The sequence below is a fragment of the Neophocaena asiaeorientalis genome, unplaced genomic scaffold (genome assembly GCF_003031525.2).
Source record: "Neophocaena asiaeorientalis asiaeorientalis breed wild unplaced genomic scaffold, Neophocaena_asiaeorientalis_V1.1 scaffold138, whole genome shotgun sequence".
Classification (NCBI taxonomy): Eukaryota; Metazoa; Chordata; class Mammalia; order Artiodactyla; family Phocoenidae; genus Neophocaena; species Neophocaena asiaeorientalis.
This window is the reverse complement of record NW_020172632.1, coordinates 3,185,180-3,199,449: the sequence shown is the minus strand read 5'-3', so window position 1 is coordinate 3,199,449 and position 14,270 is coordinate 3,185,180. Positions and strand designations below refer to the sequence as shown.

General features: G+C 34.0%; 1 protein-coding gene across 1 annotated transcript in view; it reads left to right on the top strand.

The window, feature by feature from the left end:
• FAF1 (Fas associated factor 1) overlaps nucleotides 1-14,270 on the top strand; it is a 469,659-nt gene that overhangs the window by 339,362 nt on the left and 116,027 nt on the right. Inside the window, exons 14-16 of the mRNA XM_024739340.1 lie at nucleotides 5,713-5,839; nucleotides 6,781-6,844; nucleotides 7,798-7,879. Of these exons, the coding sequence (XP_024595108.1) occupies nucleotides 5,713-5,839; nucleotides 6,781-6,844; nucleotides 7,798-7,879 (273 nt within the window). The remainder of the gene's footprint in view (nucleotides 1-5,712; nucleotides 5,840-6,780; nucleotides 6,845-7,797; nucleotides 7,880-14,270) is intronic.

The following is a 14,270-nucleotide window of genomic DNA, read 5'->3' as shown; positions in this document are numbered from 1 at the left end:
CTGCCCATTATCTTGATCCTACCCCCACTAGCCTCTCCCACAACATGGGAGGGCTAAGGGCTCTCTCTTGCATTTTTATCCTCTCCCTCTCTATTGTTTCCTTCTCTTCATCTTAAGAATATGTTCAGATCTTCTCATCCTAAATATATATATATATATATTCCTTCAAACTTAGCTCCCCTTCAAGTGTTAGCTCATCTGTTCTTTTTTTCACAGCCAAGCTTCTTAGAGTAATCTGTACCGGCTGACTCTATTTCTTCATTGTCTACTTACTTAACTCACTACAACATGGCTTCTTTCTACGGAGTGACTAAAATTGAATTTAACTTTTAGAGACAGATAATAGTTTTGGGGAGATCGGCTAAGATGGCGGAGTAGAAAGACCCTGAGCTCACCTTCTCTCACAAGCACACCAGAATCACAACTATTTGCAGAATAACCATCAATGAAGAAGACTAGAACCTATCAGAAAAAATCTCCTCCAACTAAAGACATAAAGAAGAAACTACACTGAGATGGGTAGGAGGGGCAGACTCATGATATAGCCAAGTCCCATAGTCCCAGGTGGGCAACTCACAAACTGGAGAATAATTACATTGCAGAGGTTCTCCCACAGGAGTAAGTTCTGAGCCCCACGATGAGCTCTCCAGCCCAGGGGTCCTGGTGTGTGTGTGTACACACACACACACACACACACACACACACACACACAATGGAGTACTACTCAGCCATAAAAAGGAATGGAATTTTACCATTTGCAGTAGCATGGATGGCCTTGGAAGGTATTATGCTAAATGGAATAACACAGAGAAAGACAAATACTATATGATATCACTTATGTGTGGAATCTAAAAAATACAACAAACTACTGAATATAACAAAAAAGAAGCAGACTCACAAATATAGAGAACAAGCTAGGGGTTACCAGTGGGGAGAGGAAAGGGAGGGCCAAGACAGAGGTAGGGGATTAAGAGGTACAAACTACTATGTATAAAATAAGCTACAAGGATATATTATACAACACAGGGAATATAGGCAATATTTTATAATAACTATAAATAGAATATAACCTTTAAAAGTTGTGAACCACTATGTTGTACACCTGTAACATATAATATTGTACATCAACTATACTTCAGTAAAAAGAAGTATGGGACAGGAGAAAATAGTTTTTATAAAATACCATGCTATGCCACCTTTTTTCACTTTCACAGCCAACTCTGTGGGTCAATATGTCACCTTCTACAGTGGTGATGCAATGATGCTTGCCCAGAGTCATACAGAGAATGCAAAGTATTCAACACTAGGTCTTTTTTTTTTTTTTTAACACTAGGTCTTTTGATTATAAATCCAGGTTTCTTTGTTGTGCTGTGTTTTTTTTTTGTCACAGTGCCATAACTGTCTCTTTCTTAATTCACATCCTACTGAATCTGTTTACATTGCTTGTCTCCACTGAGATTTTCTCACACCTTACTTCTCAGATTCTTTCTCTTAATTGCCTTTCTAATCTTTGACAGTTATCTTTCCATCCCTTTTACTGTTTCTCCACCCTTTTATCCTTATCACTGTTCTTCCTTTAATTTTTAACTGAATGATCTTATTCATTTCTGTAGCCTCTACTATTATTTATCTGCTGATTATTTCGAAATCTAAATCTTTTCTGGGTCTCTTTCTTGAGCTCCTAAAAAGAATTTTTTTTTCCAGTTGCCTACTAGATGTTTTTACCTGGATACCCTACAGCTTCCTCAAATGTATTCTATCTGAGAACTGGCCTCAGTATTCTTCCTCACCAAACCTGACCTTCCCTACCACTCAGTCACCCAAACTAGAAATTTTTGTTTCATATGCCTCTTTCATTTTTTTCATCCTCAAATCTAATTGGTCAACAATCCCTATCAGTTCTACTGAAGTATATTTTAAGTCTGTCCCCTTCATTGAATTCCCACTACTACTAAAGTATAGGCTCTCAAATTCTTTCACTTGGAACATTGAAATAAGTATCCCTTCTCATGTCTTCAAGTCTAATCTGCCATATGCTGCCAAACCACTGCAAACACACGCGCATGCGTGCACATGCACACGCAGATACACACACACACACACACACACACACACACACACATCAGAATTGTTCCCTTGAACAGTCCTCCGCCTAAAAACCTTTAATGATTTCCCTATGCACATGCACACGCAGATACACACACACACGCACACACACACACACACACACACACATCAAAATTGTTCCCTTGAACAGTCCTCCGCCTAAAAACCTTTAGTGATTTCCCTGTTGCCATCAGAGTAAAGTCCAAATACCTTAGTGTACCAATTTAAGGACTACTACAATCTAGTTTCATGAAAACTTTCTAGCCTTATAGCCAGTCCACATTCCTCTTCCATACATAGAGCTGATGTTTCAGTTTGTTTTTTGGAATTCTTTATTGATTTTTTAAATATCCAGTTTCTTGCTTGTGTTTTTTCTCTGCCTAGAGTACAACTCCCTCCCCACCAATCTTCTATTACATACACTCCACAACACATATCTTTTTTAAAGATATGGGTTAAATATTAGCACTTGCGTCAGGCCTTGCACAGTCTTCTAAAGTAATTAATCACTCTTTCCTTTATTCTCCAATAGTCTTTGCTTATACTTTTATTGTATCTCTTAACACACTGGAAAAGACATATTTGCAACTAAATATAGCTTCCTTTAAAATGGGAATTTCTTGAGATTTGGAACCATGTTTTCTCTCTGTATCCCAAGCTTTTAACCTGGCTCTTTGACATAGTAAGTAGTTGGTGAAAGAAATATCAGCTTCAATTATAAGCTTGTCTTATGCATGTATGAGTTCTAAATTTTTATCTCAAGCCGTTTGGTTATCACCTTTTCTAAGAAGTTTGCCCTGATTCCTCCCACTCCCAATAATTTAGGTGCTCTCCTCTGAACTTACCTGTCATAACACTTATTGTTAGGTATTATAATAATCTATATATATATTATATTGTATTCCTTGAGAGAACATACACTGTATATCTTTCACTCAAGTCCAGGCAATGTAGCATTTAGTAGGGTTTATGAATGTATGGTAAATGATAAAGGGAATAAATGAATGCAATAGAGAGCCAAAATGGAATCACTAATTTTTTTACCTTTCTAAAAATTTTTTAATAAATAGCTTCCCTGGTTTCAAAGAATTTTAGAGCAACCATGACTGAACCAAGAGATTGTCTATTCTCATCAGCAAACATTAATGAAAAAAGATTGTTTATCTCATTTTTTAGAAAAAGATTTTCCTAACCTGTTAGATGGCTGATAAGAAAGAGATTCGGAGTTCCTTATACATAATTAAGTAGCTCATTCTTGCAGATACTTCAATAATTCATATTCAAAATATACTTTTTTCAACAAAATCGGCTTTTTAGATACCTCCCTTTGAAGATGTTGTTGTTGTAGGATTTTGTTTTCTGGGATCTTAAGAGAGTTGGGAATTCTGTACTTTGTGAAGACAAAATAATGCATTACATAGGCACAAAATTAAAATCACTGTCCTAGTCCTCTTGTTATGGAAAGGGGCTATTATTTGACTGAAAGCTGGATTAGAAGAAAGAGGATAGATGTGGGCGAGTAAGGTAAAAGCAATGAGAAAAAAAAGATGATATATAGAACAGTTCCTTCTTTTTCATCCCTGTGTCCTCCAAACCTCCTTCTTAATCTAATGCCTCTTTAAGGGAGGGTGAGTACTAGGCAAGACTAAGTGAAGGCTGAGATGATAGCCTAGCTGACAGAAGATGTGAGAAAGTTTGTCATACTGGACTTTTGTTTCTTTCCACTTGCCTGCAAACCTGGCTAAGTACCCTAAAGGAATGTGTAGTGTACCTTTTAGATCCTGAGCCTTTACCCATTTAAGAATTCAAGGGAAGTTCATGCTCCAGATATTTGCCTACCTGAAACAGATGGAATTCAAGTACAGTTATAGTCCTAGTAAATGTGTTATTTTGAAGGGGAGGCTCCTTCACTGTTTTGAAATGAGAAAGGGTTTTGAATTTTTATGCTGTTGAATTGCTGAAATCAAGAGGAGGTCTTGGCTCTATAAAGCAATGCTCTAGCATTAGGCGTACAAGTAGAACCAAGGCTCCTGTGAGAAATAGTGGTATAGTCAGAATAGCAGATAGATGCTTAGGGCAAGGACCATTCATTTTTACTCATCCAGTAAATATATGTACATTTCCTTCTCTATTCAAACCATTGGGAAAACTGTCTTTAAGGTAAGAGGGAAAATGTTAACAATTATGGGCATTAATGCTTGGTTATGCCCAAGGAGGAAATGCTAAGCCTGCTGAGTCATATGGAGTAAATATCTTGCCTTCCTTCTTTGGAGCTGTTAGACTCACTAGATTAGTAGTTTTAAAAATTGTTCCGTAGTGTCCTGAGAGCCTTCAGAGGTACCCCAGCTATCAAAAGGATGTGAGGAAGAAAAGGCCAAGGCCAGGAGCATTAGGCTACTTGTTGCTCTCTCTCTACATCAGCCAGAGTGGCCTTACTTTTATCTATTGTATGCACTATAATTTTACATAATATTTTGCTTGGTGCTAGGGGAGGGAGGTAACTCTGTGAAAAGAAATTTGAAAACCGTTAGTGAGAGATCTTTAAAATCCCTTCCAGCTTTAAAATCTATGATTCTATGACTGACAACTCTAACATCCCCTCTAGCCAAGTTTCATGAGTCTTTGATTCTGAGTTTCTTTTAATGCATTTTCATAATTTAGGTACATAGCAACATATTTTGAAAGATAGAAATTTCATTTATTCAGTGGTCTTTGTACTTTATTTATTAAACGTGGTACAGATAGGCACTTAGCCAGTTACCTTTCTGGGGACCCCTTCATATCCAAGACATTAATATTGGTCAGTATTCACAACTCAGTTCAAATGTTTGAAATCTCAGTGTTTTTGAAATCCCATTCTAACTTAGAGATCAGGAGCCAAGTTCATATTTTGAAACTGATGTTTTTCATTGTACTACTTTATATCTCAACGGATGTTGCTGAAAACAAAATAAACGGAGCATATTTATTAGTGCCCAGCATGTAGTAAATTCTCAGTAAATGTTTATTGAATTGAAGCATCATTATTACATCTCATATTTAATGGCCTTCAGCTTACAAAGAGCTTTCGTATATAGTGTATTTCATGTTATCTTCCAATAACACATGGGGATAGTGTACCATATTTCACTAATGAGAAATTTGAGAACCATTGCAGTAGGGAAGAGGCAAATTTTTAAATGCTACCATTACTTCTGCCCAAAAGTTTAGACTACCATGAGCTTTTTGAAAGACTCGTATAGCTTATTTATCTCTGACCTCTTAGATTGTACCCATTTCTTCATTTATTGAGTGAATATTTCTTGAGCACCTAATTGTATACCATAGGCTGGGGGTAAAACAGATAAAAATCCCAGTCTTAATTGAGTTTGTAAGCATTCTTCTTTTTCACTCAGGCTCCAGCCTTTAGTCTAGGAGTATCACAGCAAGATTAGAAATATATGTAAGCCTTAAAATGAGAAATATTAAGCTTCACTCTAGCAAATAGCTTCTTATTTAATAAAACTTTTATAATGCTAATGTCCTATTGTAATTACATAATTTATATTTTGGAATTTGATTTCCTAAAGTCAGTATGAAACTAATCATAGGACTTTCCTTAAATAGCAAAGCACCGATGTTCATATGGTTAGTGATAGTGATGGAGATGACTTTGAAGATGCCTCCGAATTTGGGGTGGATGATGGAGAAGTATTCGGCATGGCTTCATCTGCCTTGAGGAAATCTCCAATGAGTGAGTATTAATAGCTCTTTGGGTCCAGCATTGTAATTCTCCCTCCTAGTGCAGAAACTTATGAGGAACAATGAACTTAAAAATCTCTTACTGACTTTCAGGTTTGGAGAGAGAAAATATAAGAAGTAGACATTATTCATAGGAACTAGAGCCTCTTGAATTTTGATCTTAAGCCCAACCATTCCCAATACTTTAGTAAAATTCATTAAAAACTCAAGGGAATGTAACTTTTGTTTCACATGTATAATTAGTTATGAGTTTGTCTCTTTACTTTAAACCCAGAAATTGATAAACAAAATAGCTGTACTTTTCGTGACTGTACTTGTCACCACACATCTTATTGGAGATATCAGTTTTATCAGTAGTTATATTACTTTTCCATTCACTGGTACCCATCTTTGGAAGGAAAGAAGTAAACTAAATGTGCCATCTCCCTCACTTGCACCTGACAAGATCATAAGTGGTGCTATATACAAAATGACTATTAAAATAAGTCCAGAAATGGCTCATTTACTCTGTGAAATTAGGGACATTCATGGGCAGAAATAGATGTGATATTTACATAAAATGACTATTTTCCTGATTAATAAGATCTTTAGAATAATTTGAGAACTTTTTATATAATTTAATCACAAGATGTCATTTCAAGCATAATTGATGACTGGCACATATTTTCAACACCTAGCAGGATTGTATCAGTTGGTTTTCAAAAATTTATGAGCTTGAAATTTTTTTGAGGTTCTTTTTTAAGGTTTGATGAAATCTTCTAATGTATGTCGAGTTAAAATGTCTCCTCAGATGTATCACAGAAACTAAAATTTAATTCCTCTTTATTGATTAAATATATTTCTTATATGTGGGATTAGATGTTATGTGGTTTGTTTTTTGTGTCTATTTGTTTTGGTTTTTTGTTTTTGTTTTTTCTTTTGTTTGTTTTTTAGTGCCAGAAAACGCAGAAAATGAAGGAGATGCCTTATTACAATTTACAGCAGAGTTTTCTTCAAGGTAGGGTTAGGACATTAACTATATAAAATTGATGTTCTTTTAATGCTACTGTGATTTTTCTGGAGCAACTTTAATCATAGATTGTTTTCACTTTCTTCTTAAAGTATTCAAAGGATACATTTATCAATATATATAGTCCTAATAGTGAATACAGAGTATTCAAGTCAGATAACTAGTAGACTGTGCCGCTTCAGAGATGTATTTATCTTATCTCTATATCTTTATAGAAGCATAATAAATGGATTACTAATTTAATATCTTGACTATATTTCCAAAAGGACTAGGTCATAGGATACTAAGTTTTAGTATATCCTAGGACAAACAAAATCTTTTAAAAGTAATATTGAATAAAAAAATAATTTAAAAATTTTAGATATAAGTGAATTTTTTCTTTTAATTTTTGTTTTGGAATCATTTAGCGTTTCTTCTTTTAATAGTGTAATATAAAATTTTCTATGCATTTGAGATTCGCCTAGAGGTGTTTAAAAAGATTTAACTATTTAAACCTAAATTTTCACGTAAACAGTATTTCTCTTTAGTTCTATTTTCTGATGTAATGTAATTTGGAAACTTAGCAAGGAACCATTTTTTCCCTCTGTGTTAGAGAATAAATGAACTAAAATGGAAAGTTAAGGCTATTGTAACTAGGAAAATCTTAGGGAAGTGGGTAACCAGGAATTGCTACTTGTAAATGGCATGGTTTCATAGCACTCATTAAGTCCATTTGCTAGATGTACTTAAAATTCCAGTATTCTGATGTATCGGTATAGGCCAAGAAGAGTTCAAAAAACTAATGAAGACCATTCCTAACCCTTTAAAGAAATGTTTTAATGTTTTATCTATACTTAAGAGACATTAGCCCCAACATTTACTTAAAACTCATTGGTTAGACTTGTGAAATTTGAAGTAAATTTGAAATGTATTTTAATTAATAGACACAATTTTTCCTATAGATATGGTGACTGCCATCCTGTATTTTTTATTGGCTCATTAGAAGCAACTTTTCAAGAGGCCTTCTATGTGAAAGCCCGAGATGTAAGTGGAATCTTACCTTTTCTGATTAAAAAGTGTATCCCATAGGTTTACCACCAGGCCTGAGGCAATGCTTGATGTTTTCTGTTTTTTTCAGATTGAAGACTTGATTTTGTTTCTGGTTCATCTACCAACCTAATCATCACCAAGATGCCCATTTCAGAGGGGCAGTAGTATGATAGGGTACTGCTGGCTTTTGCAGAAGTCTTTGTCAAGCTCTGAAATGGGGTTTGTTTTTTTTTAGGGGGAGAAAGGGGTGGACATGCTTAGAAGGGACCAGGCTACGTGCTCGTATTCTTTTCAGTTATGTGATTGACAGTTTCTTGCTAAATGATTTGTCCTTCAGTCTTTTCCCCAAATGATTATTCCATCTAATAGTATATATCTTATAACTGTAGTATTTTTTCCTAAAAGTCATTTTAGACAAAAAAAAAGATTTTTCCTTAAATATAGAAATGGATCTTGTGATCTTGAAATCAAGTAGATCCAAGTATGTAACAAGAAACCAGAAGTTACATTTTGAGCACGAAGATTCTGTGTGGTTGCTCTATTTATATGTTGACACTGTAGTCGAGACCCCAGTTATCTGGCTCCTGCCTATCTGTACAACTTCAGCTCTTCCCATTTCCTGCCTTACACTTAATAAATCTAGCAGCAGTGTACCATTTGTACTTCCCTATAATCTAACTCTTTTTTCATGCTGCCCCACTGTCAGGAATACCTTTCATCCTGCTCTTTACCTGGTTGACTCCTAGTCTTCCACACCCACCCTTTAGTACTTTGCAATGATAACACATTGCTTTTAATTATCCATTCTCTCTCTTTTATATATATGTCTTCTCAAGAGATTTGATTTTCTTTTTGGCAGTGACGATGTACCTTACATCCCTACACATAGTAAATACTCTGTATGTTTAATGAATGAAGGAAAAAAGAGAGAGGAAGGAAGGAATAAGGTGTAGATGGAGTTAGAGGGAAAGTTATTGGAATTAAAGAGGACAAAGAGTTTTGAGAATAGAGTGCAAGGATGCCTCTGAAATTTCTAGTTTCTACTTATGTTAAACTCTGACCTAAAGAAAAATTCATTTTAAACAGTTTTTAAAAATTGAATTCCAAGACAATAATTAGTGATCAAGCTTAGATCTATCATTGACAGTTCAATGAAGTAGATTAAGAAACATAAACTGTTCTCTACCCTAAGAATAGTGGAATAGCCCATTGTAAAGGCAATTTTAAACATCTATTTTTTACTATTAAATCTATATTAAATGGATTTTATTTTTGAAGAAATATATATTTATGGTAATACAGGTTTATAGTTTCCATAAGTACAGGTTTATAGAAGATACTGAAAAGCTAAAAGAATATATTCTAACACAGATTAACTTTATATGTTCTTTCCATATATTTATTTCGTTCAGCACACATGCATATTTAATATAAAATTGGTCATGTTATAATCCTGTTAAAACAGCTTATCTTCACATTTTAATATTATATGATCATTTACTTAATTATATTTTATAATATTTTAACTTTTATTAAAACAATTTTTAATACAGAAAAAGTAAAGGAGTAGTACAATAAACACTTAAATCCCCTATACCTAGATTTAACAATTACTAAAATTTTGCCATATTTGCTTCTTCTATATGCAGGGCATCCCAAAGTTTTAATGGAGCTTTAGCAATTAAACTTTTGAAATTATTAAAACTTAAACTGCATAAAACATTTAGGATACTCTTATATATTCATTATTTTTTGCTAAGCCATTTCAAAGTGAATCACAGACATATTTTACCCCTAAAAACATCTGCATGCACTTTCCAAAAATAATGACATTCCCCTACAGAATCACAATACCATTGTCACATGTAACATACTAACAATAATTTCCTAATGTCATCTAGTATCCAGTGGATATTCAAAGTTCACCAGTTGACTCTTTTTTTGGAAACCGTGATCCACTCAAGGATCACAAATTACATTTGGTTGTTAGATTTCTTAAACCCTTTTAAGCAGACACCTGCTTTTTTCCCCCATCCACCCCTTTTTATGACATTTGCTTTGTGAAGAAATCATGTTGGATGACTTACAGATTGTTCCAGATTCTGGATTTGTGTGATTGTTTCCTTGTGATATGATTTAACTTGTTCCTTTATCTCTTTATTTACTGAGAAATGGCTGTTAAGTCTAAAAGCTTTATTAGATTCAGGTCAATTTTTTTTTTTTTTTTTTTGTTGCAAGAATGCTTTGTAAGTAATGCTGAATACTTTATTATAACAGGATTTCTAATGGTTATTAAGTCTCTCATTGTACAGCAATGTTATTATATTTAAACAATCACTTATTGTTGAACATAAATATGTTTGAAAGAGTAATTATAGCTTTAAAATAATCTATTTTTCAGTTCATTCCTGGATAAGAATGTATTTGGGATTAATTTGTCTCTGCTTTTCCAATAAGATTGCTAAGCAGTTGAAGTAACCAGAAGATGTGAGGGCCTTTTATAACCTAAATATAGCTCCCAAATAAGCATAGACATCTTTTAAATTCCATTTAAAAAGCTACTGTAAACCTTATAACTTTGTGACGATACATTGTTTAAATATACAGTATATAATAGACGAAAGAACTTTTTATTGAGTGTCTTTGTATAGTAGATTGGCTTTTGGATTTATTCAGACTGATGATTCCCAGAGGAGCGTAAACTCTTATTAACTTCTGGGTATTTCTAATGAAACAATTGATTGTTTGGTTTTGATGAGTGTGTTGGTATTTTAACAACTGGAAATCATTGGTTCATGTGTTTTGTTTCATATTAGATTGATACCCAAATCCACTGACCTCTTTGGACTCCTAAACTGTCTTTATCTTTTTCCCCTTGTCCAGGGCTTTTTTCTTTCCTTTTTTCTCTTTCCCAAGTTAAAGATCAACAGCAGTTTATGTATCATTTATTACATTGCCCTAAACTTAAGTAAAATTCATCCACAGAATGGGTAAATTATTCAAAATTAGATCTAAGCAGGGACATTTATTATAGTCATCAACCAAATTATATACATCTCCTTTCAAAATTAGAGAGGATTGTATAGAAAGAATAGAAATAGCACTGCTACTTTAGATTTATATTGTGCTCTGTGGTTTATGAAGCTTCTTCCTATGCATATCTCATTTGAACTCCACAGCAAACTGGTGAGATGGGGATATATAATATCAATATTCTCATTGTAGAGATGAGGAAGCTCAGAAAAGCTACATGACTTAACCAAAGACAAATCAAGGGTAAGTAGTGGAGGCCAAATGAGAGTGCAGGTGTTCCAACACATGTAAGTGTGTTTTACACTATATCACCTTACTTCCAGAAGCTTTTCAGTGCTAACTGCTATACTACAGGATTCAATCCTCAAACTTCATCTCTCCTTTTCAGACTGTACATTTGAGAGTGAAAACAAATCGTTTTCAATATATTTTTTAAACTTCTGAATGAATCATTTTTAAGAAAACAGTTTGCTGATGTTCAAATATTTTAAGGCAAGAATGACCGATACTCTGCCATTGTTACTAAATTTCTTTCATCTTAAACATCGCATGTTTAATTTAAACTGTGGGAGGCACATTAATTTTACCAGGGCAACAGATGAGCCTTGAGCACCAACATTCTTCACTTGAAGTGAGAAATTGAGTTCCATGAGTAAATAAAAACAAGATTGAAGGTTTAAATCCTCTGCTAGGCTTTTTGAACTTATATACTCATTAAATGTTTATTGGAGTGGTGGGATTACAAAGGATTTGGGGAGCTTCATCAACTGGTATATAGTTAATCACTAAGTAAAACACTACATTTGATAAAGTGTTTCTCACGATGCCACATTCAATCCATCTTAATGAAAACTGCTTCAGACTGATTTCATTTGAGAGCACTTGGTGAGAGTACTCATAGTTTTTTCTGCCTTTTTCATGAGGAATTTACAATACTGTTCAAAGCAGAGCTCCAACTTCAGTGAAACAGGTATTCTAAGTTCTTGTGTTTAAGTATATTGTGACAGAGTTTCGACTTTTGACAGTGGGTTGATCAGTTTTATGATCTTCTCCCTTGCCCTTAACTATTAGGGATGTTCATTGAGTTGAAGGCCATGAATATGTATCATATGCCTATTAAGGACCTAGGATGTAGAGGTTTCCTGCCCTTGACATGTTCACAGTCTAGTAGGGAAGATAAGACAATATAAATAGATCCATATAGTGTAACATGCTATGGAAGCAAAGAGGAGAGGTACTTCATCTGCCTTAGAATTCAGGGAGATTTCTTGTGGAGGTATCTCTGACATGAATCTTAGAAGATAAATGAAACTTAGGCAAATAACAGAATTCTAAACAGAAGGAAGGTCAAAAGCAAAGTCCAGAAGATTACAATTGAGGGAATTAAAACCAAAAAAATTAAGACAGAGAGCAAAAAAGTGCAAGACAGAGAGTTGGATTGCGTGGTATGATGAGGCTGGGAACATCAACAGGAGCATGGAGGGGCCTGTGATGCCCTGGCATTACCTGGCATTTAAAAATATTTGTTGAATGAAGCTTATATTTTATCTTTAGATAAGTAAGAGCCAGTAGTTAGCTTCCTTAATTATGTGCAGAAGAGTTACCACTGGCCACACCATGATTCCCTGGGACTTTCTTAAAGAAGTTTCTTTTTCTCCTTAGAGCCTCCCCACCTCTCAGTTCTGCTGTCCCTGAGTTCTCTTCACAACAAAAAGTACCCTAGAGAATGATTAGCCATTTGTAGTAACTGAAAATCAACAGCAATAAAAATCCCAGTGCCAGGGTTTGTGTCCCATGGGAAGGATTGTTCCTTTCCCAGCAGCCCTTTGGAAGAATGGGCTTTGATATCAGTAATCCTGTTACACCTCCTTAGATCTTCACTTCACACCCAGTGCTGTTTCCAAATATTATACATAAATTAAGGAAACCAGTGCTTTACGTCTTGATTTCCCACTTAGTAACTCTGTTCCCAAACAAGTAATGAGCCTGTTTCTAATCTAGGGGAAAAAAAAGATGATAATACATATCTACTTTATGTGGTTGTTTTGAGTATTAAATGAGATCTATTCATAAATGCACCCAGCATCATGGCTAAGGTGCTTTTTAAACAGTTTTGGACAAATTTGAGAAATGTTTATAAAGTAACAAAACTGATTGTTCATGAACTAGCTCTAAGAACAGTTCCACAGAGGAATTTTGAGAACCCATTTGAGCATTTATAGCACTAAGATGAATGCTTTGCTTTTAACAGTGCTTGTTCATTATCAAGTTTTATTACATTCATTTTTAAAAATCAGCCCATTTTAAAGTAGTGCTATTTCTACTTCCTCAGGTTAAAAGATACCTAAATAACCATCACTGGTCAATATTTGTTAGGCAAAATAAGCTCTATACAAATCGGAAGCCACAACTGCAGTTGGTGAGTTTCTAGCACTCCATCATCCAGAAAAATCAGGCAAACAAACCTATTTGTGCTTTGGAAAATATGCCCAGTCTGTTCATCTTGTCTTTGTTGTCTTTTCAATTTAAATTCCTTAAAGGCAGACAGTGTCTTTAGAGTAATTTTTTATGACAGCTAGGACAGCATCCTGCACATGTGTGAGATAAGAACTATGATGCTAATATAATGTTTTGAAATGTGTTTTCATTATACAAATAAAATGTTTGTTGAAAAGAAAAGAATACAGATGCATTTAAAGTAGAAAAATGCGTTGCCTCATAATCCCAAACCTGAAAATAACCACTATTAAATGTTTTTACCTTTAAATGTGATTTTTTGAAAAAGTCTCCAAACATATATATCAGTAAAAAAGTTGCTAAGTTTTATATAAGTGCAACCGTACCAAATATACTGTTCTGTAGTTAGATATTTCCACTAAACAGTATATTGTTAGCATCATATTTAGAATTTGCCTCTAATTCTCCAACTGAGTAATCAGATCTACCCAATTAAAATTGTAAAAATGTTTAGTGTTTATAATAAAATTATTTTTAATTAGTTAATAATTAAGTTAGTTTTAAGATATGCTGCTGTGTAAAACATTCTTCTCAATTTACTACTATTCACCATGTTTTTGAGAACCATATAACCATATTTGAAAAGCAATATAGGTAAAATTTATTAAAATATCATCCGTAAGGCTGATTTTTTTAGTAGACTTTATTCATATTTGTATCATTTCTCTCAAAAAGCCCTCCCTGTCCCTAGAAAGTATTTGTTATTCATATTACCTATTTTGAAGGGATAAAAAGCTAAATTGGATCTCTTAAGTATTCCATCTGTAAATTCAAGAAGTTTGTTCCATATCTAATCTTAAACATTTTCACTTAAATATAAAAGGTATGGTAGAAA